This window comes from Protomyctophum bolini, assembly GCF_963924005.1.
Source record: "Protomyctophum bolini genome assembly, chromosome: 12".
Classification (NCBI taxonomy): domain Eukaryota; kingdom Metazoa; phylum Chordata; class Actinopteri; order Myctophiformes; family Myctophidae; genus Protomyctophum; species Protomyctophum bolini.
The window spans coordinates 43,071,685-43,098,099 of NC_137873.1; the positions used below are offsets into that span (position 1 = coordinate 43,071,685).

The 26,415-nt window shown below is 45.2% G+C and overlaps 2 protein-coding genes across 2 annotated transcripts in view; both read left to right on the forward strand.

Annotated features, from left to right (window-relative positions):
• Positions 1-26,415, forward strand: part of adcyap1r1a (adenylate cyclase activating polypeptide 1a (pituitary) receptor type I) — a gene marked incomplete at its 3' end in the record, with an annotated part of 52,989 nt that overhangs the window by 21,385 nt on the left and 5,189 nt on the right. The window contains exons 3-10 of the mRNA XM_080777608.1: positions 6,912-7,022; positions 7,675-7,778; positions 8,462-8,559; positions 13,998-14,130; positions 16,924-17,077; positions 18,992-19,052; positions 20,953-21,022; positions 22,505-22,596. Of these exons, the coding sequence (XP_080633734.1) occupies positions 6,912-7,022; positions 7,675-7,778; positions 8,462-8,559; positions 13,998-14,130; positions 16,924-17,077; positions 18,992-19,052; positions 20,953-21,022; positions 22,505-22,596 (823 nt within the window). The remainder of the gene's footprint in view (positions 1-6,911; positions 7,023-7,674; positions 7,779-8,461; positions 8,560-13,997; positions 14,131-16,923; positions 17,078-18,991; positions 19,053-20,952; positions 21,023-22,504; positions 22,597-26,415) is intronic.
• LOC308325365 (protein PBDC1-like) lies at positions 6,073-6,558 on the forward strand (the record flags this gene model as incomplete). The annotated part of the gene is made up of 1 exon (XM_080777849.1): positions 6,073-6,558. One exon carries the CDS (start codon positions 6,073-6,075, stop codon positions 6,556-6,558), a length of 486 nt encoding a protein of 161 aa, XP_080633975.1.

The window sequence follows — 26,415 nt, forward strand, 5'->3', positions numbered from 1 at the left end:
AAAAAGTGGGTCCTCCAGATTGAAGACAGTGTGGTGGGGGGGCTGCGCTGCACTTCCTGTTTGCCCACGAGGTTTATTAAATCAGGTTAGGAAGCGAAAGACCGTACGGTGGACTCCATGTTGCTCCCTGGAAGGACAGAAGACCGTACGGTGGACTCCATGTTGCTCCCTGGAAGGACAGAAACATGCGCAATGGGCTATAATATGCAGCCAACACTTCCGCGTTCAGCCATCCTTGGTCTCAACTGCGCATGTTTCTAGTCTGTTGAGTTGCCTTTCAATTTTTGAAAGGGAAAAGGTGACTGCTTTTGTTAGTTGTGTGGTGTTTTCTTTTTTATTTCTATGAAAGCATGGAATCATAGCAAAATAATTAGAGTGAATACAGTTCTACAGCTTATAGAACTGAAGTCAAGAGTATCTCTCTCATTCAGAGAGTACTACAGACACCTCTGAGTGTGACTAGTCTTTGTTTGATGAGCTCTGACTGGGACCAGAAGGTAAACAACTAGCGTAAACACAACAGTTTTTACAAAATCTCACTGCTTATATACATCTTTCTTTGAGATTTACATTAGACAATTAAAAATGGAAGTGGAAGGAACACGTTATTCCGACCAGTTCCTTTCCCCTCCATCAGGTGCCCCGGCTGGCCATGGGGAGGTAGTTTAGAGACCAGGATTACTGCAAGGTTTTTGTGAGGGTATCTACCCTAGGGGACACGGGGAGAACATGCAAACTCCACACAGAAAGGCCCTTTCGCCAACCCCCGCCTTCGGGTATGGGCACTGATGACGCGGAGGAGGGAACAAGCGCCCACAGCGTCCCCAGCGGGAATCGAACCCAGGACCTTCTAGCTGTGAGGCGACAGCACTACCAACTGTGCCACATCACATTTCATCATTGAAAATCAGTTATTTTTGGCAAGTGACGCGGTCAGGGGGGGGGGGACCTCTTCCAGGAACGGCAGGTCTTTCGTCAAACCGTCACCAGGCTGAAGCTGGACGTCCTGCATGGCGAGCGCCTGCTGGCTTCCCTCCCAGTCCGGAGGAGCTTTCCGGAAGACGATGACATCACGGTTTTGTTCTCTTTGCTCCGTCGTTGACCTCCCTCAATAAACATGATGGATGGACGGATGCCGAAACGCCCTCCTGTTCGGCAGGCCGTGTTGTCATGATGAGCCCAGAGAGAACTCCGCTCCGGCAGAGAGAACTCCGCTCCGGCAGAGAGAACTCCGCTCCGGCAGAGAGAACTCCGCTCCGGCAGAGAGAACTCCGCTCCGGCAGAGAGAACTCCGCTCCGGCAGAGAGAACTCCGCTCCGGCAGAGAGAACTCCGCTCCGGCAGAGAGAACTCCGCTCCGGCAGAGAGAACTCCGCTCCGGCAGAGAGAACTCCGCTCCGGCAGAGAGAACTCCGCTCCGGCAGGGAGAACTCCGCTCCGGCAGAGAGAACTCCGCTCCGGCAGAGAGAACTCCGCTCCGGCAGAGAGAACTCCGCTCCGGCAGAGAGAACTCCGCTCCGGCAGAGAGAACTCCGCTCCGGCAGAGAGAACTCCGCTCCGGCAGAGAGAACTCCGCTCCGGCAGAGAGAACTCCGCTCCAGCAGAGAGAACTCCGCTCCAGCAGAGAGAACTCCGCTCCAGCACGACTGAAGCCCAATCTCGCTGGAAAACCATATTTCATTCACTCTCGTCCTAGAACGTCACCGACCGCGCCTGATCAGATCAGTTTTAATGAATCGGGATTCCAATGTGTGTGTTCCTGTGTGTGTGTGTGTGTGTGTGTGTGTGTGTGTGTGTGTGTGTGTGTGCGTGTGTTCCTGTGTGCGTGTGTGCGTGCGTGCACACACACACTGCTCGGTCCATTTATCTTGTAAAATGTCTGTTGAGTCACCGGGGAATGAATTTGTACTTCCATTCATTTATCACAACAAGCTATTTTGGGGGAATGTTTTCTGTCTTCTTATCTCAAACGCTTTGTGTATCCTATGTGACCCCCATGTCTGTGACCGCATCGGTGCAATGTTTAACTGGATGAGTCACAGAGCCCCCTCTCTAACCCTGGAAATGTTAGAGAAATGTTAGAAGGAGAAGAGAGGTCGCACAGCTAGCTCGTAGTCACTGATGCAAATATACTTTATTTTAGAGTGCCAATGTTTCGACAAAGAAATGCCTTCCTTAGGGTATATGACGGGAATAGAAAACCTGTGGAGTAGAACATGTAGAGTGTCCACAGGGACAGTAAAAAAAACATCAAGATTGCAACAAGTAAGTCAATACAAAATATTAATATATACATACATATATAAATTTGACAAAATAGATCAACTGTCTGGGCACCTGGGCTGCCCAGACAGAGGCAACATGGGTTTTTCAGAAAATGTTTAGGATTTAGAACATGGGTAAAAATGGGTAAAAAAAAAAGTAAACTAAATAACGTGAGTACTTTTTCCACCACTGCAATTATCAGCAATCTCTTCCCAGAACCACAGTCCCTCTCCTGCCAGCCTGACGGCGTGCTGCGGGTTCGACTCCCCATCCCGACGGCCTTCGCCGTGTGTCTCCAACCCCCCCCCCCCCCCCATCTCCTGTCAGATTACTACCAAAAAAAGTACAGGTCCAAAAACAGCAACGATAAATCTCCTGGTTGGACCATAGGGGAAGGACAAAAAGACAATAGAGGAAGAGAGAGAGATAAATGTTAGAGCCGTACTTTACCCACTGAGCTAACACAGGAGGACATATAGCTGTAGATATTGGCCGGAAACCTTAACCGTAACCCTTATCCCTATAACTTATTTGCCATGTTCTCATCCGCCTCTCGTTCAAAACGCTTTTTGGATCATATATCGTATAAATTAAAACGATAGCAATGTAAGCTAGCAAAATAAAGCAAACTATTTCTCAGTTTTTTTCCCCCAGATTGTGGGTTTCAGACTTCAGAGTAAAAGCGGCCATGTCTTTCCGGCACCCGAGAGCTCCTATTTTGAAGGAACCCGAGTGAACCCAAGGAACCCAAAGTGGTTAGATGCGTTCCAGGGCTATTAACATTTCAAGGGTTAGAGGGGCTCTGTGACTCAGCGAGTTAAGCGTTGAACCGATGCTGTAACCGATAGGGGGTCATGTACTACACATACTGTACAGTACAGTACAGTACTTCCACAACGCACTTAACCCATTGAGACTCCAGGGTGATTCTACATCACTTCTAAATCCTAACAGTTTTTCAATTTCATGCCAAGGACCCCCAAAGTTCTAATTAGTGATGCACCGAATATTCGGCCGCAGAAAATATTCGGCAGAAAATGGCGAAAATATATCACCGAATAGTGTATGCAATTAATGCATTCAAAAGAGCTGGATAAATGTTTTATGGACCCATAATAGTGATTGTTATTTAAGTTAACTTTTGACATGTATTTTGCCATGAATCAGGTAGCGTTAAGGTACGGCCACGACAATAATGGTAGGAAAAAAGATATATAATATTAATCATAAATTATTCGGATGTTTCCTATAACTGTTTCCTATATTCGTTATTCGGTTGCGGCCAAGAATTTCCCTTTCGGTGCATCCCTAGTTCTAATGTATTTGGCCGCCGATCCCCATCTCTGCACCCATTCTAAAACGTATAGTTTGGTTCGCCTTCCGTCGGTATATGTCTAGTCTACAGTCAGACACACACCTGCGGATGATCCTACGGTATGGCTGTAGTATATGTGGTGTACAGTACAGTAACGTATGAACTCGGGGAACCCGTTGTACTGCAGGATCCTCTTGTGTGTGCTAGACAGTGATGCAGACGCAGTGCTTTATTAAGCTGGTTACCCCTCCGTCTCAGTGCATCTCATTTGGCTCCTATTTGCCCTTTAAAAGGTAATTGGCTTCGTGTCCAGCTCGCCAGACAGAACGAAAGCTGATTAGGGGCCACGGACCTGACTCCGTGCACGCACGCGCGCACGCACACACACACACACACACACACACACACACACATGACTTGTATACCTACCTCTGCAGCACCATCAAATTGCCCAAGCATAAACAGTGCAGTAAAGACAAACGGACAGACAGCAACACTGGAAAGACACAATGAATAGAGTTCATATGAGTTGTCTTAGGGCTGAAACAACCAGCCATTCTTTTCTCACTGACTATTCTGTGGTTCCATTTTGACTAATCGAAGTGTTTTTTTTTGTATATATCAACAAATCAATGTACAATTATTTGAATCGACTTTCTTTTTAAATAATCAATACGATGGTCTCATTTATCAGTTAATCCCTAATCATCGTCATACAACGGTCGGTAACGTGCAGAAATACAGTAGCAACTGAACACAATCAGTCACAACATTCTCGCAGCGATATTAGATTAACATTTATTTAATTTTTAATTAAAATAAATTATTTATTTATAACCGATTTTAATCGATTTACATTAACTGTTGCAAACCTTTAATTCTCAGTCTCAGATGGCAAAGCAAGACAGTCACACATTGATAAAAGACAGTGCTGGGTGAAACACTGGCTCCCGATCAGTCAGTGTTTCTTTCCAACAGCTCAGAGTGCCATGAGGGGGAGTCGGGGGTCCTGAGGCTGACACATTGAAATATCTAGTTGAAACCGCTCCCATCTGGCACCTCTAATGCCAACAAAAAAGAGGGTCCTTTTGGAAAGACAAACTCGCTTAAAAATAAAAACAGAATCACGTAGCCAAATCGTCTCTGTCATTGGGAGAAATCCGCCTGACATGTGGTCTGATTTAATGTTCCCCAGTCGATCTTTCACATGAAGGTCATCCGAAATGTCGACAGTTTCGATTTGTAGTGTAAGCATTTACACTTGCAGACAAATTAAACTACTCATTTTGGTGTAGTTCTGTAGCAGGAAAGCCATCTGCATGTCTGTCTGTCTGTCTGTCTGTCTGTCTGTCTGTCTGTCTGTCTGGGGCTAATCTAGCATACTGCTGCATAGATCAGTGTAAATATACTGTACATATCTTTTCAAATATGTTTTATATTCCCTGAAATATTGAACTTGAATTCAATAAGGGAATGGGGCTGAAACCCTACTCAGATATGGAGTCATACTGTAGATGCTTCATAGATGGCAGATGGCAGATGTCGTCATAGACACGTGAAGTCCGGATCCACGACGTCCGGATCCACGTTCCAGAAGCCGCGTGTTTATTAGACCTCGTCTTGTTTTTGTTTTTAACCCATTCTGGGCCCATCCAGTCCCCATAGACTTCAACGTGTGGCTTTGTGTGTACATATGTATGTCTGTCCACCCCCCGTGTTTTCTTCGAATCCCCATAGACTTGAGCGTGTGGCTTTGTGTGTGTATGTATGTATGTCTGTCCACCCCCCGTGTTTTCTCCGAATCCCCATAGACTTCAACGTGTGGCTTTTGTCACTTCGAGTGTTTGGATCTATTTTTCTTTCTTTTCTTTCATTTAAGTCTGAACTTGACTATGGTTGCCCCTATGAGGGTGAAACTGAGAACACTGCTATTTTGTCCCAGATGGTTTGCCATGGTGACATTTAAGGAGGTACGTGGAGAGGGTACACAGCGTGTTGTTGGAAGCAGCGTGGTCCATGACACAGGCCTCTGTGCTCACCAGGCACTTCCTGAAACACACCGGAGGCTTCCAGTGGTGTAATGTAACTAAGTACATTTACTCAAGCACGTCTGTGCTTAATCCATTTTGGGGCGGGAACCCCTTTTGGTGTTTTAAGCATTATGTTATACTTTAGCTACACACGTACACACTCACACTCCTCTCTCTCTCTCTCTCTGTCGCTCTAATTAATTAGTGTCATGTCGCGCAGCTGCGTCTAGATTCTCCCGGCGGATCCTGCCGGGCTAATGGATAGGTGGCTTGAGCTGAAACTATGCCCAAATATGGAGATGCCTGACATTGCAGTCGTGATGTCATAGTACTGACATCACGCTGTAGACTTTATTACAGTCTCCGAGTACTTTGTGTCTGATTCACCTGCACAGGAGGAGCCTAGCCGGTATCGTAATATTGTAGTTTCAAGCTATTTGACGTCCCACGGATCGCAGGCATCATGGCGGCGAATAACGGATCTCCGGCTATCGAGGGAACGCCATCAGTCGCTCATGCGCCGTCTCTTCCAGCGGAGGAATATGTAAACGACCCGCAGTTCGAGGTCATGTGGGCGATGAATGCGTACGACCACGCGGAGGGCTACTTCCATCTCATCTCGTCGGCCGACCCAAAGTCTCTGACGCTGACGACGGCGGACGACGACATCTACTCCTGCTTCAGGGAAGCCTTCGGGGACCTCGACGTCAAGCTGCTCGCTGCAGACGACCTCAAGTCCCACGAGGCCAAAGAGAAATGGCGTCCGTTCTGCAACCGGTTCGACGGGGTCGTCGATGACTTCAACTACGGCACCCTGCTCCGTCTGGACTGTGAGAAGGGCTACACGGACCAGAACACCATATTCGCCACCAGGATTCAGTTCTATGCCGTCGAGATAGCTCGCAACAGAGAGGGCTTCAACGGCCCACTTTACAATTACAAGAGCTAGCTTTTTCGTTGGCCTGGCCCAGCCATTAGCCTGGCCCACCCAGCATGATTTCGTTAGCCTGACCCAGCCATTTTAGTCAGTGTCGAAGTGTTCTTGAGCAAGACTCTGAGCCCCTAATTGCTCCCGATGTGCAGGTCGGTGCCTCGCATGGTTCCCCCCGTCATCGGTGTGTGAATGTGTGAATGTAACGCACAGTCTGTAAAGCGCCTTGGATAAAGGCGCTACTGTATATAAACGCACCATTTATGGTCCCATAGGTGACGTAAAGTTTGAAATTTTTCCACCGTGCTCCACAACCTCTGTTGGCCCGTGCATGTCATTCAAGTAACGTTATATCATCCTGTGTCCCTCAGCGTGCCCCTGGCTGTGGGACAACCTGACGTGCTGGCAGGCTGCCAGCCTGGGCGAGGTGGTCGTGGTCAACTGTCCAGAGCTCTTCCACGAAGTCATGGGCCCAGACGATGGTATGTACCGTTGTTTATTCGCCATTTGGAGCCACATACTGTACCATACCATCTTTATAGCACATTTATATAACAAACAACCACAACTTAATGTAAAAACAAACAAACAAAATCAAAGAACCACTGACATAGAAACATAGCTTTTTCAGAAAACTGTCAGGATGTAGAAGAACATTTTTAGAATCTGATCTCGGGTCAGAATGGGTTAAGATGGTGACGAGAACATTGTCATGCTTTCAGAGATGGGGAAGGTTTAGAATCTGATCTCGGGTCAGAATGGGTTAAGATGGTGACGAGAACATTGTCATGCTTTCAGAGATGGGGAAGGTTTAGAATCTGATCTCGGGTCAGAATGAAAACTGTCTGGATGTAGAAGACATCTTTTAGAATCTGATCTCAGGTCAGAATGGGTTAAGATGGTGACGAGAACATTGTCATGCTTTCAGAGATGGGGAAGGTTTAGAATCTGATCTCAGGTCAGAATGAAAACTGTCAGGATGTAGAAGACATTTTTTAGAATCTGATCTCAGGTCAGAATGGGTTAAGATGGTGACGAGAACATTGTCATGCTTTCAGAGATGGGGAAGGTTTAGAATCTGATCTCAGGTCAGGATGGGTTAAGATGGTGACGAGAACATTGTCATGCTTTCAGAGATGGGGACGGTGAGCCGGAACTGTACGGAGTACGGCTGGTCTGAACCCTTCCCTCACTACGTGGAGGTCTGCCTCTTCGACGACGACAACACCACCAAACCCGTACGTACAGTACCAGTACAGTACAGTACAGTACAGTACAGTACAGTACAGTACCAGAACCGGTAACAAGACAACTCGCCCCGTTTCTGTTTTCCTCCCAGAATTCCCCCCAGTGAGGGGTTGGTGGGAGAGGCTGGACAGCAGACGGCTGGACTTTGAATTTCTCTAACTATAAACTTTCATGACAGCAGAACAGCCTAAGTACAAATATAATTTATGAAAAGCTACTACAGTGAAGTCTGTTCACAGAAGTTGTTGTAGGATATGTGGGGATTATCTGACGAGGTACCATTTGAGTGTGCAAAACCTTACATAATACTAAATAATACTAAATTGTTTATAGGGTCAATATAAGTAGAATAATATAGCCTTTCCAGTTTCCACAGGAGTATCTTTTTATATTTTTCCAAAAAGAATACAAATGGCATATTACAAAGTTATCCCCCTCACTGGGGAAAATTCCGGGATGAAAAAACGGGCAAGCACCGGGGGTGAGTTGTCCAGTATTCCCAAAACCCAGGCCTGGTTTTCCTTATCTACATATAACACAGATTTACACTCCATTTCCCACAAGTAATGTTTCTCTTCCCGACACACTGTGTGTGTGTGTGTGTGTGTGTGTGTGTGTGTGTGTGTGTGTGTGTGTGTGTGTGTGTGTGTGTGTGTGCTGTGCTGTGCTGCAGGATATGTATTATGCATCAGTCAAGGCCCTGTATACGGTGGGCTACAGCACATCCCTGGTGTCCCTGACCACTGCCATGGTCATCCTCTGCAGGTTCAGGTGAGTCCCTGGTGTCTGTTTTAGCATTGCAGATCTTTGTTGTCTGTTATTTATTTAACCCATTTTGGGCGGTAACCCCTTTTTGGTGTTTTAACTAAGCATTATGTACCGTAATACTTTAGCTATTGAAAAATAGCAGATCTATAAGCTCATAGCGCGCCACCGAGTGGCGCGCTACGAGCTTGTAGGTCTGATATTTTTTTGAAAAATCCTAAAAATGCGGCACAAATCTTTGAATATATATTCTTCAGAGCGAACGTTCTTTTCATTTATTTTTTTCAAAATCTTTTTATTAAAGTTTTTGTGACAAACCCAGGGGCAAGTATTAAACAGAGTAGACATATCAAATATAATATAATAAAACTCAATCCCCTATCCCACCCACCCCCCCCACCCACAATCCCAAGGATAGTCGGAAAGACAGTAAATAAAAATACATAAATCTATATACACATACAGTGAAGGTTTTTTTTTATTTCGACGTCAGGCCTAAATGGGTTAATCACTGGTCTTTTGATCACCCATCCATCAAATCAAATCAAATCTGCTTTCAAATACAAAGAAAAATGTAATGCCTGCATGGGCACTTCAGGAGAGACTAAAGTAGGCCTACCCAAATAAAACCACTTCAGGAGAGACTACAGTAGGCCTACCCAAATAAAATGAACTGGAGCACTCGACTGGTCTGCATGTTTCCACTGTCGTCTTCCTCAAAGTCAAAGCTTTCAAATACTACACTGGCAAAGTGTACATTACAGACCACTGTCAGAGTCAGCTATATTATACTACACTGGCAAAGTGTACATTACAGACCACTGTCAGAGTCAGCTATATTATACTACACTGGCAAAGTGTACATTACAGACCACTGTCAGAGACAGCTATATTATACTACACTGGCAAAGTGTACATTACAGACCACTGTCAGAGTCAGCTATATTATACTACACTGGCAAAGTGTACATTACAGACCACTGTCAGAGTCAGCTATATTATACTACACTGGCAAAGTGTACATTACAGACCACTGTCAGAGTCAGCTATATTATACTACACTGGCAAAGTGTACATTACAGACCACTGTCAGAGTCAGCTATATTATACTACACTGGCAAAGTGTACATTACAGACCACTGTCAGAGTCAGCTATATTATACTACACTGGCAAAGTGTACATTACAGACCACTGTCAGAGTCAGCTATATTATACTACACTGGCAAAGTGTACATTACAGACCACTGTCAGAGTACTGGCAAAGTGTACATTACAGACCACTGTCAGAGACAGCTATATTATACTACACTGGCAAAGTGTACATTACAGACCACTGTCAGAGTCAGCTATATTATACTACACTGGCAAAGTGTACATTACAGACCACTGTCAGAGTCAGCTATATTATACTACACTGGCAAAGTGTACATTACAGACCACTGTCAGAGACAGCTATATTATACTACACTGGCAAAGTGTACATTACAGACCACTGTCAGAGTCAGCTATATTATACTACACTGGCAAAGTGTACATTACAGACCACTGTCAGAGTCAGCTATATTATACTACACTGGCAAAGTGTACATTACAGACCACTGTCAGAGACAGCTATATTATACTACACTGGCAAAGTGTACATTACAGACCACTGTCAGAGTCAGCTATATTATACTACACTGGCAAAGTGTACATTACAGACCACTGTCAGAGTCAGCTATATTATACTACACTGGCAAAGTGTACATTACAGACCACTGTCAGAGACAGCTATATTATACTACACTGGCAAAGTGTACATTACAGACCACTGTCAGAGACAGCTATATTATACTACACTGGCAAAGTGTACATTACAGACCACTGTCAGAGACAGCTATATTATACTACACTGGCAAAGTGTACATTACAGACCACTGTCAGAGACAGCTATATTATACTACACTGGCAAAGTGTACATTACAGACCACTGTCAGAGACAGCTATATTATACTACACTGGCAAAGTGTACATTACAGACCACTGTCAGAGACAGCTATATTATACTACACTGGCAAAGTGTACATTACAGACCACTGTCAGAGTACTGGCAAAGTGTACATTACAGACCACTGTCAGAGTACTGGCAAAGTGTACATTACAGACCACTGTCAGAGTCAGTGTACATTACAGACCACTGTCAGAGTCAGTGTACATTACAGACCACTGTCAGAGTCAAACGTGTACATTACAGACCACTGTCAGAGTCAGTGTACATTACAGACCACTGTCAGAGACAGTGTACATTACAGACCACTGTCAGAGTCAGTGTACATTACAGACCACTGTCAGAGTCAAAGTGTACATTACAGACCACTGTCAGAGACAGTGTACATTACAGACCACTGTCAGAGACGGTGTACATTACAGACCACTGTCAGAGACAGTGTACATTACAGACCACTGTCAGAGTCAAAGTGTACATTACAGACCACTGTCAGAGACAGTGTACATTACAGACCACTGTCAGAGACAGTGTACATTACAGACCACTGTCAGAGACAGTGTACATTACAGACCACTGTCAGAGTCAAAGTGTACATTACAGACCACTGTCAGAGACAGTGTACATTACAGACCACTGTCAGAGACAGTGTACATTACAGACCACTGTCAGAGACAGTGTACATTACAGACCACTGTCAGAGACAGTGTACATTACAGACCACTGTCAAAGTGTACATTACAGACCACTGTCAGAGTCAGTGTACATTACAGACCACTGTCAGAGTCAGTGTACATTACAGACCACTGTCAGATACAGTGTACATTACAGACCACTGTCAGAGACAGTGTACATTACAGACCACTGTCAGAGTCAGTGTACATTACAGACCACTGTCAGTCAGTGTACATTACAGACCACTGTCAGAGTCAGTGTACATTACAGACCACTGTCAGTCAGTGTACATTACAGACCACTGTCAGAGACAGTGTACATTACAGACCACTGTCAGAGTCAGTGTACATTACAGACCACTGTCAGAGTACTGGCAAAGTGTACATTACAGACCACTGTCAGAGTACTGGCAAAGTGTACATTACAGACCACTGTCAGAGTACTGGCAAAGTGTACATTACAGACCACTGTCAGAGTCAAAGTGTACATTACAGACCACTGTCAGAGTCAAAGTGTACATTACAGACCACTGTCAGAGTACTGGCAAAGTGTACATTACAGACCACTGTCAGAGACAGTGTACATTACAGACCACTGTCAGAGACAGTGTACATTACAGACCACTGTCAGAGTACTGGCAAAGTGTACATTACAGACCACTGTCAGAGACAGTGTACATTACAGACCACTGTCAGAGTGAAAGTGTACATTACAGACCACTGTCAGAGACAGTGTACATTACAGACCACTGTCAGAGACAGTGTACATTACAGACCACTGTCAGAGACAGTGTACATTACAGACCACTGTCAGAGACAGTGTACATTACAGACCACTGTCAGAGACAGCTATATTGTAATTCACGACTATTCCACTTTGTCAGCGTCCAATTTCTAATACTTACTTACTTACTTACTTACTTACAGTATACTATAATATTGTACTTTCACTGCACTAGAAATTATTTGTGAGTGTCCTTAAAACGAACTGGGCATCTGCCTCAACCAGCAGAACAATCATAACATGATGTAAAAACATTGCCCGGACACTATAGCCTGCAGAATCATGACCTCAGCAATGCAGCCTTGTATAATCAACTGCTGACATAGCGTAGCGTATGGCTCCTGAGGATAGTCCAATTCTGTCTCGGCTACAGTGTGTTCTTGCTTGTGGGGCAACCTGGTCACCCATAGCCGCGGGAAGTATAGTTTTGACCAGGGGGTACGGAGCGCGAAGCCACGGCCGTGCCGCTCACTCAACCAGTTGTTATTAAAAACCCTGTCTAATTAATACCTTATTATGTCAAAAGAAAGTGGCTGGAAATGACAGACAACGCAGCTATATAACAGTATGTATATGACCGAGAACGTCTCTGACAAAACATTATCCCTTATCTCTCTCCTGCCATTTTTCACTTCCAATAAAGCGGAAATTAGTTAGTCGTTAGTCCCCTAACCTCATATCGGTCTTAACCGGCCACGTAAGTCCCCTAACCTCATATCGGTCTTAACCGACCACGTAAGTCCCCTAACCTCATATCAGTCTTAACCGGTCACGTAAGTCCCCTAACCTCATATCGGTCTTAACCGACCACGTAAGTCCCCTAACCTCATATCAGTCTTAACCGGTCACGTAAGTCCCCTAACCTCATATCGGTCTTAACCAGCCACGTTAAGTCCCCTAACCTCATATCAGTCTTAACCGACCACGTAAGTCCCCTAACCTCGTATCGGTCTTAACCGACCACGTAAGTCCCCCTAACCTCATATCGGTCTTAACCGGCCACGTAAGTCCCCTAACCTCATATCAGTCTTAACCGACCACGTTAGTCCCCTAACCTCATATCAGTCTTAACCGACCACGTAAGTCCCCTAACCTCATATCGGTCTTAACCGACCACGTAAGTCCCCTAACCTCATATCAGTCTTAACCGGCCACGTAAGTCCCCCTAACCTCATATCAGTCTTAACCGGTCACGTAAGTCCCCTAACCTCATATCAGTCTTAACCGGTCACGTAAGTCCCCTAACCTCATATCAGTCTTAACCGGTCACGTAAGTCCCCTAACCTCATATCAGTCTTAACCGGTCACGTAAGTCCCCTAACCTCATATCAGTCTTAACCGGTCACGTAAGTCCCCTAACCTCATATCAGTCTTAACCGGCCACGTAAGTCCCCCTAACCTCATATCAGTCTTAACCGGTCACGTAAGTCCCCTAACCTCATATCAGTCTTAACCGGTCACGTAAGTCCCCTAACCTCATATCAGTCTTAACCGGTCACGTAAGTCCCCTAACCTCATATCAGTCTTAACCGGCCACGTAAGTCCCCCTAACCTCATATCAGTCTTAACCGGTCACGTAAGTCCCCTAACCTCATATCAGTCTTAACCGGTCACGTAAGTCCCCTAACCTCATATCAGTCTTAACCGGTAACGTAAGTCCCCTAACCTCATATCGGTCTTAACCGGTCACGTAAGTCCCCCTAACCTCATATCGGTCTTAACCGACCACGTAAGTCTCCTAACCTCATATCGGTCTTAACCGACCACGTAAGTCCCCCTAACCTCATATCAGTCTTAACCGACCACGTAAGTCAGTTACACAATGTTTTGACTCCTGTGTTTCCTAATCGCAGCCAGTATACACGCAGTAGGCTCCAGGCGAACCTGCTGCCATCGATCGTATTCTAATGATAAGCACAACCTCCTGGTGATTATGGATTCCAACCTCCTGGTGATTATGGATTCCAAGCGGGCGGTCTGTCTCTCTCTCTCTCTCCACAGGAAGCTCCACTGCACGCGGAACTACATCCACATGAACCTGTTCGTGTCGTTCATCCTGAGAGCCGTCTCCGTGTTCATCAAGGACGGAGTTCTGTACGCCGAGGAGGACGAAGACCACTGCTTTGTACACACGGTTAGTACCGCTCAGTGCACACCTATAGGCATACAGTTAGTACCCTACTCATACCGTACACACAGTATACATACAGTACATAAATACTTACATACATACCACACTGGGCGAGACCTGTGTCTTAACCAGAAGTAACTCCAAAGGAAGTTAAAACGTTGCACAATTCCCTGTGCATGAAACCTGTGTTGGGATTGGTAAAAAAGACCCATGCATTACAGACACTGAAATATGTATGTATGTATACCTTGTATGAGATCCCTGGGAACCTTTCACAGCCTTTCCTATCTGATTATAAAAGGAGCCACAGTGAGAATACGAGAATGTTATTAAACGATGATTACAAATGCAGATCATTGTCATTATGCATTATGCAAAGCTAAATTATCTTAACCCATTTTGGGGCGGGGAAGGAAGGAACCCCTTTTGGTGTTAGCATTATGTTATGCTTTAGCCATTGAAAAATAGCAGATCTACAAGCTCGCGCTACGAGCTTGTAGGTCTGCTATTTTTGAAAAATCGTGAAAATGAGGCACAAATCTTTGAATATATATTCTTTCAGAAGACTTTTCTTTTTCAGGCCAAAATGGCTTAATTAGGCCTTGACGAGGTCAGTTGAAATCAAACCATCAACATATTAGTTCCCTTTAACCCATTCTGAACGGGAACCCATTTTGGTGTTAGCATCATGTTATGCTTTAGCTATTGAAAAATAGCAGACCTACAAGCTCATAGCGCGCCACCGAGTGGCGCGCTACGAGCTTGTAGGTCTGCTATTTTTGAAAAATCGACTGACATTTTTAGAATCTGATCTCAGGTCAGAATGGGTTAATCAGACCAGTGTGTGTCCCAGTGGAAACCTCGTATGAATCTGATCTCAGGTCAGAATGGGTTAAAAAACCCTGCCCTGTCGCTGTCACCATGGCAATCGCAGGTCATCTTAATGTTATCACGGTGCTGGGAAATCAGATCTGTGCTGTAATTGGTCGACCCCACTGAGGATGGACTCCTTTATCCCATTCTGACCTAAGATCAGATTCACACGAGGTTTCCACTGGACACACACTGGTCTGATGAACCCATTCTGACCTGAGATCAGATTCTAAAAAATGTCAGTCGTTCTTCGATTTTTCAAAAAATAGCAGACCTACAAGCTCGTAGCGCGCCACTCGGTGGCGCGCTATGAGCTTGTAGATCTGCTGTTTTTCAATAGCTAAAGCATAACACGATGCTAAACACCAAAATGGGTTCCCGTTCAGAATGGGTTATTAACATGATATCATTAGATTATGTGCCCCCTCAGATGTCATTACTGTACGCTGTACTAGTTTAAATCCAGAACTAAGATAAATATTGCTTGTGAAAGGCTGAATCCGTATTTTGCAGGGCAAATGTCCCACGTTAACCCATTCAGGACGGGAACCCCTGTTGGTGTTTTAAGCATTATGTTATACTGCAGATATTGAAAAATCGTGAAAATGCGGCACAAATCTTTGAATATTAATATTCTTTCAGAGCGAACGTTTTTAACTCAAATCTGAGTTGCTTCTGAGGGGTTCCTGTAATAACATATTTTCAGATTTCAGGGTCGGTGGCCCAAATACATATAATTTTTGGGGTCCTTGACATGAAATATTGAGCACCACTGAATCACAGAATCATACGTAGGTATTTCAGAAAACTGTCAGGACTTAGAAGAGCAGCGCCGGTATTTCCTTGCTATTTAGAGAGGGCATTATTAAGATGCTCCCTTCTGTAGGCACAGTAATACTTTATTATTATTCACACAGAGCGGGCGTCCATGACCGTCAGTCTATTTGCTATGCTGGCAGGTAGCCCAATGAAAAGGAAAAAGGTCTTCACTTTTCATGCTCAGAAAAGGCAGATAAACAGTTTTGCCACACATTTCATTTGTCATAATTCCTGGCTATTAAAAAGAAATAAAATGACTGGTGCATTTCTATAGCGCCTTTTATCCAAAGCACTTGACAGTGTGCATTTCAGTGTACGTACATACACACCCAAGGGCAGAGGAAACCAGTGTGTGTGTGTGTGTGTGTGTGTGTGTGTGTGTGTGTGTGTGTGTGTGTGTGTGCGTGTGTGTGTGTGTGTGTGTGTGTGTGTGTGTGTGTGTGTCTGTGTCTGTGTCTGTGTGTGTGTACGTGTACGTGTACGTGTGTGCGTCAATTTCACAAAGGTGCAGACGATCAGAAATCAGCAGAGAGTGATCGGCGTTTGCACTACTCTATGCCGTATTGAAGTGGACTCGGTCCCAGACTTCTTTTTATTCTCCCTGGAAATTAAAAGGTCTGGGTTTCCGAGGCCACCAATCTGCTGATCGGGAGCAGTTCATAGTGGATCAGTGTGTGATTCTTGTGTGTGTGGCCCAATACAGGTGGTGCAGTGTAACAACCTCATCTACACACAGGCAAGGAGCGAGCGTACCCACGGCATTATCGTGCGAAACCTGTCCTGATGGAGTGTCATCGGCCATTGCGTTGCGACGTATAGCCTGAACCAATCAAACAACCAATGAATAGTAGCGTGTGGAGCTCAACCAATGAAAGTGTTCGGGGGGAGTTGAGACTCTGCGAGCGAAATATACGAAGGGGTGGACGACGGCAGTCAGGACAGTCTGGTGGTTGAAAAACATTTATTATAATGACATTTTCGTGTGTGTGTGTGTGTGTGTGTGTGTGTGTGTGTGTGTGTGTGTGTGTGTGTGTGTGTGCGTGTGTGCGTGTGCGTGTGTGTGTGTGCGTGTGCGTGCGTGCGTGTGCGTGTGCCCCAATGCAGTTGGCGTGTAAAACTGTGATGGTGTTCTTCCACTACTGTGTGATGTCCAACTACTTCTGGCTGTTCATAGAAGGCCTGTATCTGTTCACCCTGCTGGTGGAGACCTTCTTCCCCGAGAGACGCTACTTCTACTGGTACACTATTGTAGGATGGGGTAGGTGTCCACACTACTTCTACTGGTACACTATTGTAGGATGGGGTAGGTGTCCACAGTACTTCTACTGGTACACTATTGTAGGATGGGGTAGGTATCCACAGTACTTCTACTGGTACACTATTGTAGGATGGGGTAGGTATCCACACTACTTCTACTGGTACTCTATTGTAGGATGGGGTAGGTATCCACAGGACTTCTACTGGTACACTATTGTAGGATGGGGTAGGTATCCACAGTACTTCTACTGGTACACTATTGTAGGATGGGGTAGGTATCCACAGTACTTCTACTGGTACACTATTGTAGGATGGGGTAGGTGTCCACAGTACTTCTACTGGTACACTATTGTAGGATGGGGTAGGTGTCCACACTACTTCTACTGGTACACTATTGTAGGATGGGGTAGGTGTCCACAGTACTTCTACTGGTACACTATTGTAGGATGGGGTAGGTATCCACAGTACTTCTACTGGTACACTATTGTAGGATGGGGTAGGTATCCACACTACTTCTACTGGTACTCTATTGTAGGATGGGGTAGGTATCCACAGGACTTCTACTGGTACACTATTGTAGGATGGGGTAGGTATCCACAGTACTTCTACTGGTACACTATTGTAGGATGGGGTAGGTATCCACAGTACTTCTACTGGTACACTATTGTAGGATGGGGTAGGTGTCCACAGTACTTCTACTGGTACACTATTGTAGGATGGGGTAGGTGTCCACAGTACTTCTACTGGTACACTATTGTAGGATGGGGTAGGTCTCCACAGTACTTCTACTGGTACACTATTGTAGGATGGGGTAGGTATCCACAGTACTTCTACTGGTACACTATTGTAGGATGGGGTAGGTATCCACAGTACTTCTACTGGTACACTATTGTAGGATGGGGTAGGTATCCACAGTACTTCTACTGGTACTCTATTGTAGGATGGGGTAGGTATCCACAGTACTTCTACTGGTACACTATTGTAGGATGGGGTAGGTATCCACAGTACTTCTACTGGTACACTATTGTAGGATGGGGTAGGTATCCACAGTACTTCTACTGGTACACTATTGTAGGATGGGGTAGGTATCCACAGTACTTCTACTGGTACACTATTGTAGGATGGGGTAGGTATCCACAGTACTTCTACTGGTACTCTATTGTAGGATGGGGTAGGTATCCACAGTACTTCTACTGGTACACTATTGTAGGATGGGGTAGGTATCCACAGTACTTCTACTGGTACACTATTGTAGGATGGGGTAGGTATCCACAGTACTTCTACTGGTACACTATTGTAGGATGGGGTAGGTATCCACAGTACTTCTACTGGTACACTATTGTAGGATGGGGTAGGTATAAACAAATACATTTTAAAATACTCTATATATATTATTATTATTATTATTTAGAATTAACTACTGGAACTTTGGTAATCATAAGGGACTATTAAGCTAGGGATTTACGTTAAGCAAGGACAAAAAGCATGGCAATACATCATATAGCTAAAAAACACAACAGTGGAATATATCTATATAATGAAACTGTATGTATAAACTATACATATACAGCTACTATACCATATACAGATGTATTATAAAGTGCCATGACTACATGAAAAGCAATTCTAGTGCTGTCTACGTACCATGCTATAAATCTGTATAAAATGCTATCTACAGTAAGTCTACAGAATGCTATCTAAGGGGCTAGTCTACATAAAGTGCTGTCTAAGGGGCTAGTCTACATAAAGTGCTGTCTAAGGGTCTAGTCTACATAAAGTGCTATCTAAGGGGCTAGTCTACATAAAGTGCTGTCTAAGGGGCTAGTCTACATAAAGTGCTATCTAAGGGGCTAGTCTACATAAAGTGCTGTCTAAGGGGCTATTAGGGCAACTAACAACTCATCTGTTCCTGCAGGCACTCCTACCATCTGTGTGACTCTGTGGGCTGTGCTGAGGCTGCATTTTGATGACTCAGGGTACGTCTCCTCCACGCAACCAAGCTCATAGCATGGCAATAAAAGCACACCATTATTTATGAGAAATAGCCAGGTGCAAAGACATTGTTTACAATACACAACTGCACAAAAGATACAGAGATGAATATATTCACGTCCATGGGCAATGGAAACACTATATATTTATTATATCACAACGTTGCTTCCGGGTAGCACAGGGCTAAAGGTCCTGCTCACCACCATGCTGACTAAGGTCGGATTAAAAATAATCTGATGTTTTTTTTTAACCATTCTGAACGGGAACCCGTTTTGGTGTTTTAACTAAGCATTATTTATCTATTGAAAAATAGCAGATCTACAGGCTCATAGCGCGCCACCGAGTGGCGCGCTACGAGCTTGTAGGTCTGCTATTTTTTTTTTAATCGTGAAAGTGTGGCACAAATCTTTGAATATATATTCTTTCAGAAGACTTTTTATTTATTTCATGACATTCATTTTCATTTATTCTTCGTTTTTCTTTTAGGTTTTAGGACCTCAATTACACCCAAAAAAAACCCTGAACTTTGAACATTCAGTGGATTTTCTGTGGTCTGGTCTTCTGTGTGTGTCTGTGAAGTCTGGCAAATCACATCGTCATATACTATGGGATTTGCTGGCTCTTACATCACACCTCACACAATCAGAGGCAGAAAAAGCCCAGACCACAGAGAATATATGGTAAAAGTTCAGGTTTTATGGGTGCAATTGAGCCCAGAAAAAATAAATAAATACAAAAACTTATTTTTATGTCACAATCCCTTCTCCTAAATCTATTATTCTGATCAACAACAAAGGACCACTTCACCACTTTTCAACCTATCTTCATATAATAGGTCCTCTCTAATAATCATGATTTTCCTACTCAGTCTGTGTCTCATAGGAGGGCTGTGGGCAGAAACCGTCCACCTGTGACATGTTTAGATTTGTATTATCGCGAGAACGATGGCTTGCTTCCATTTTCGCAAATTGCAACTTTTCAGGACTAGAAAGCCTGCCGTTTTCTATTAGCTTGGATTCCCCATCGATGATGTCACTGGTGGACGGGTTTCTGAACTGCCCACAGCCGTCCTATGAGACACAGACCGAGTAGGACAAAATGGTGCCATTTTATCATGATTATTAGTGAGGACCTATTATATGAAGGTAGGTTGAAAAGTGGTGAAGTGGTCCAAGCCCTATATGTGTACACTTAATTGTACAATGGTGGTGTGCTAAATTAAATTAAAATCTAAAAAAAAATTGATAATGTCGTGGACTCAATTTGATCTTAATTAACTTTTAATAAGTGTTGGTGAAAAGGTGAGACTCCAGTGGCCCTGAGTTATTATTACAGGGGCCTTCAGAGCAGTGGTTCCCAAAGTGAGGTCCGGGGACCCCTAGGGGTCCTTAAATGAGTTCCAGGGGGCCCCCAGCTAAATGATAGACTAGTTAGGAACCAAATGAACCCCTATGGGTCTGTAACTCTGAGAGAGTGTACACTCTCAGAGTGTACACTCTCTCAGAGATTTGTACACTCTCAGAGTTAAATTAACTTAGATTTTTACAATATACATTGGGGGTCCCACAGATATAAATGCCATTAAATGGGGGACCAGTCAGGTCAGACCGGGGTGCCTTGAAAGGAAAATGGTTGAAAATCACTGCTAGAGCCTTGGCATATCTTTTCAAATGGGGGGGTCCAAGTGTCAATTTGGGGGTCCTTGACATGAAAAGGTTTGGGAACCTCTGCTCCAGAGGGTTTAGAATCACAATCAATCAATCAAGCAATCGACTGTATTTGTTTAGACTCCGGTGGTCCATTACAAACACACAACAATACAAAAAGAACACTGTTACAAAATTAAATGGGTTTTTCTTTCATTTTCCTTCCCTTTCTCTCCAGCTGCTGGGACACGAATGAGAACACTGCCCTCTGGTGGGTGATCAAGGGACCGGTGGTGGCCTCCATCATGGTAGGAGAGACAGAGACAGCACATTGTAACTGATTCATGGATTCAAGTTCTCAGTCGACTGATTTCACTCATTCAGATTCTGGAGATGCCAGCATTTCTATTTCTATTACTTATTTTGCTATTTAACCCATTTTGGACTGAGGTCGATAAAAAAAAGGCTTCTAAATCAAAACATTTTTCTGATGTCAGTGGTGCTCAACCTCTTTCATGTCAAGGACCCCCAGAATTATCTCTATTGGGCCACGGACCCCCATCTCAACATATGTAGTTCCAGGGACCCCCCCCCCAGAAGCAAATATTTTAGTAAAAAATGTTCGCTCTGAAATATATATATTCAATGATTTGTGCCACATTTTAACAACTTTGCAAAAATAGCAGAACTACAAGCTCGTAGCGCGCCACTCGGTGGTGCGCTACGAGCTTGTAGATCTGCTATTTTTCAATAGCTAAATTATAACATAATGTTTAAAACACCAAAAGGGGTTCCCGCCCAAAATGAGTTAAGATGAGGGCATTTCAAGTGGTCGAACTAGCATTATTTGCAGAAACATCCTCCATAAAACCCCTAATCATCTCGGATTGTTTCATATAAAAGCAAACGTTAAAGTCTCAGTCTGTGATTTCTTCACCGTATATTGGCAGTATGTAACGGCATGGAACAATATATCACTAAAACATCATCATTTAATTCACACGTTGTGTTTCATTTAGCTTTAACCCATTTAGACTTGAGGACGATTCTACAAATGTCTTCTAAATCCTGACAGTTTTCTGAAAAACCTATGTTTCTATGTCAGTGGTTCTCAAACTATTTCATGTCAAGGACCCCCAGAATTGTATGTAATTGGCCGCCGACCCCCATCTGAAAATATGTTGTTCCAGGGACCCCCCCCCCCCCCCCAGAAGCAAAGATTTTAGTTAAAAACTTTGGCTCTGAAAGAATATATATTCAAAGAATTTGCGCCACATTTTCATGATTTTTCAAAAATAGCAGGCCTACAAGCTCGCGAGTGCCGCGCTATGAGCTTGTAGATCTGCTATTTTTCAATAGCCAAAGTATAACATAATGCTTGAAACACCAAAAGGGGTTCCCGCCCGAAATGGCTTAATCCATGCTGATTTGTTCTGATCAATGCCCTCTCTGATCTCTTCAACCTGCCCAACCTCCTCTCCTCTCTTCAACCTGCCCAACCTCCTCTCCTCTCTTCAACCTGCCCAACCTCCTCTCCTCTCTTCAACCTGCCCAACCTCCTCTCCTCTCTTCAACCTGCCCAACCTCCTCTCCTCTCTACAACCCCTCAATTCACCTACTTTGTCAAATCTTGACAAATCTTTTAAACCGCCCCATCGATACATTTCCACTGCGTGTGTGTGTGTGTGTGTGTGTGTGTGTGTGTGTGTGTGTGTGCTCAGTGCTCACATTAAAAAAAAAATAAGCTTTGATTATTTTTTTGTTTTTGTTTCTTTCTTTCCTTTGTGCAGATCAACTTCGTCCTGTTCGTCGGGATCATCGTTATTCTGGTCCAGAAGCTGCAGTCACCTGACATCGGGGGCAACGAGTCCAGCATCTACCTGTAAGTCTGAGCCAATAAGAAGAGATGTTGTCACTTGTCATGGTTTGGTTTTAGGTTTATTTATTTAGCATAAAGTACAAAAAATAGACAATGACATATCAAAGAAACAAAAATACAATGCAAGGAAAGGAAAGGAAGAAGCCAGAAGGCTTATATGGAATCCTTTCCTGAAGGAAGAGGTCATAGGTTTAAAAGATTAAAAGTTCATAAAGAACAGTACATAAATCTACAAGTTGTCAAAGGGGGGGCAGCTGTGCAGTAAAGAAATAAAAACACAGACTGCACAAAAAACAGAAATAAACAATACAACAACACACAAAAGAAAATGTAACGCATCAAGGTAAAACATGTAATCTACAGAGAGGAAAAAATAAGATATTTCTTTAGATGTTTTTTTAATATTGGCAAGGATAATGAGGATTTAAGTGAAGCATCTATAGGGAGATCCATAGATGAGGGCCTCTAAATGTGATGAAAGATTGATGTTTGGACGTGCGACAATAGGGTAATTCAAAATGATCTCTGTGCCTTGTGGGGTCATCAGAGCCGATGCTTAGCGCCCAGAGTAAAGCGTAGTCACGGACAGGCCTCACTCACACCTTTCCATCTAGCATACAACATCGATGCACGCTAGATGTAAACAAAGGGTTAAGTGTCGATGCATTTCCAATGGAAGTCACGTGGTTTGACACAACATTTTTGTTGTGCTGCTTTCGGCTGTGTTTCGACTGCCCCCCCACCCCCTCATACAACACAAATGTTGTGTCAAACCACGTGACTCCCATTGGAAATGAATTGTGAGCTTCATGCATCAGTCAATAAGTCTCATGCATCAGCTACACATCAATCTGTTGTATGAAGATGTGAGTCAGGCCTTATAGGTGCATAAGTAGCCAGTGTTAGTGTGTTTTGCCATTGTTGTCGTTGCAAAGAGAACAGAATATTCAGTCACATTTTTAGTCACCTGGAATGTTTTAGTGTTTAGTCTAGTTTTAGTCGACTAAATATCATAAGATTTGTGTCGACCTAAATCTACAGGTGGTGATTTGGTCGACTAAAATGTGTTTTGGCGGGTCGCCCTTGACGCCGTCGTAAGCTTGAATTGTGAGCGTTGTGAGCGCTGTGAGCTTGTAGATCTGCTATTTTCAGCATGAGCACCACTGACATAGAAACAGGTTTTTCACAAAAGGACTAAATGGGTTAAATTATGTTGAACTCTGGGTGACATTACATTACATTACATTACAGTCTATACGTTAGAATTACAGTAGTCTATACGTTAGAATTGGCTGTAATAAATTATGTATGACTGACTGACTGGCGTCAGAGTACATGTCTTATTATCAGCAGTGTTGTTTTTGGCAGCACATGTAGATGTTTACCATTGTGCAGAAGAGCTGGTGGCTTGACATGTCGTAGTTGAAATGTCCGTCTGTCAAGTCATTGAGTGGGTGGAGCGGACATCTCCCCCACACAGCCCTGTGTGGAGCGGACATCTCCCCCACACAGCCCTGTGTGGAGCGGACATCTCCCCCACACAGCCCTGTGTGGAGCGGACATCTCCCCCACACAGCCCTGTGTGGAGCGGACATCTCCCCCACACAGCCCTGTGTGGAGCGGACATCTCCCCCACACAGCCCTGTGTGGAGCGGACATCTCCCCCACACAGCCCTGTGTGGAGCGGACATCTCCCCCACACAGCCCTGTGTGGAGCGGACATCTCCCCCACACAGCCCTGTGTGGAGCGGACATCTCCCCCACACAGCCCTGTGTGGAGCGGACATCTCCCCCACACAGCCCTGTGTGGAGCGGACATCTCCCCCACACAGCCCTGTGTGGAGCGGACATCTCCCCCACACAGCCCTGTGTGGAGCGGACACTCCCCCACACAGCCCTGTGTGGAGCGGACATCTCCCCCACACAGCCCTGTGTGGAGCGGACATCTCCCCCACACAGCCCTGTGTGGAGCGGACATCTCCCCCACACAGCCCTGTGTGGAGCGGACATCTCCCCCACACAGCCCTGTGTGGAGCGGACATCTCCCCCACACAGCCCTGTGTGGAGCGGACATCTCCCCCACACAGCCCTGTGTGGAGCGGACATCTCCCCCACACAGCCCTGTGTGGAGCGGACATCTCCCCCACACAGCCCTGTGTGGAGCGGACATCTCCCCCACACAGCCCTGTGTGGAGCGGACATCTCCCCCACACAGCCCTGTGTGGAGCGGACATCTCCCCCACACAGCCCTGTGTGGAGCGGACATCTCCCCCACACAGCCCTGTGTGGAGCGGACATCTCCCCCACACAGCCCTGTGTGGAGCGGACATCTCCCCCACACAGCCCTGTGTGGAGCGGACATCTCCCCCACACAGCCCTGTGTGGAGCGGACATCTCCCCCACACAGCCCTGTGTGGAGCGGACATCTCCCCCACACAGCCCTGTGTGGAGCGGACATCTCCCCCACACAGCCCTGTGTGGAGCGGACATCGCCCCCACACAGCCCTGTGTGGAGCGGACATCTCCCCCACACAGCCCTGTGTGGAGCGGACATCTCCCCCACACAGCCCTGTGTGGAGCGGACATCTCCCCCACACAGCCCTGTGTGGAGCGGACATCTCCCCCACACAGCCCTGTGTGGAGCGGACATCGCCCCCACACAGCCCTGTGTGGAGTGGACATCTCCCCCACACAGCCCTGTGTGGAGCGGACATCGCCCCCACACAGCCCTGTGTGGAGCGGACATCTCCCCCACACAGCCCTGTGTGGAGTGGACATCTCCCCCACACAGCCCCGTGTATGTGTGGAGCGGACATCTCCCCCACACAGCCCTGTGTGGAGCGGACATCTCCCCCACACAGCCCTGTGTGGAGTGGACATCTCCCCCACACAGCCCCGTGTATGTGTGGAGCGGACATCTCCCCCACACAGCCCTGTGTGGAGCGGACATCTCCCCCACACAGCCCTGTGTGGAGCGGACATCTCCCCCACACAGCCCTGTGTGGAGCGGACATCTCCCCCACACAGCCCTGTGTGGAGCGGACATCTCCCCCACACAGCCCTGTGTGGAGCGGACATCTCCCCCACACAGCCCCGTGTATGTGTTGAAGTGTCCGTCTGTCAAGTCATTGAGTGGGTGGAGCGGACATCTCCCCCACACAGCCCCGTGTATGTGTTGAAGTGTCCCTGAGCTTTACCCCTAACTAGGGTCTGTTCAAAGCAGTGTCACGATACACAATATTATCACCATATGTTTTCATGCTGTTTTTATGGTTATTTCTTTCAAGTTACTTAACTGTACAACCCCCTACAAGGTATGAAAGGGAACTAAAAGGAACAGGAGTAACAGAGCATTTAGACTAAAATACATATTATTTTTGGTGAACGAAACCGTTGTTCTACAGAAGTATAATTTAAGGTATAGAATTGCAAATCATAAAATGTGCATTCACTGTATATAGCGCTATATATACGATATCTCTGAAAAGGCATATTGAAAAATCGTGAAAGTCTTTGAATATATATATTCTTTCAGAGCGAACGTATTTAACTCAAATCTTTGCTTCTGAGGGGTTCCTGGAATAACATATTTTCAGATGGGGGTCGGCGGCCAATTACATATGATATTTCTGGTCCTCGACATGAAATATGGAGCACCACTGATACAGAAACATGAGGTATTTCAGAAAACTGTCAGAATTTAGAAGACATATTTTTGGAATTTCGATGTCAGCCCTAAATGGGGTAAGGCAACATGATGAGTTGAGGGAAAGGACATGCAGCACAGGTTTCAAATGGAAGCGGTGGTCAGCGCGCAGTCCG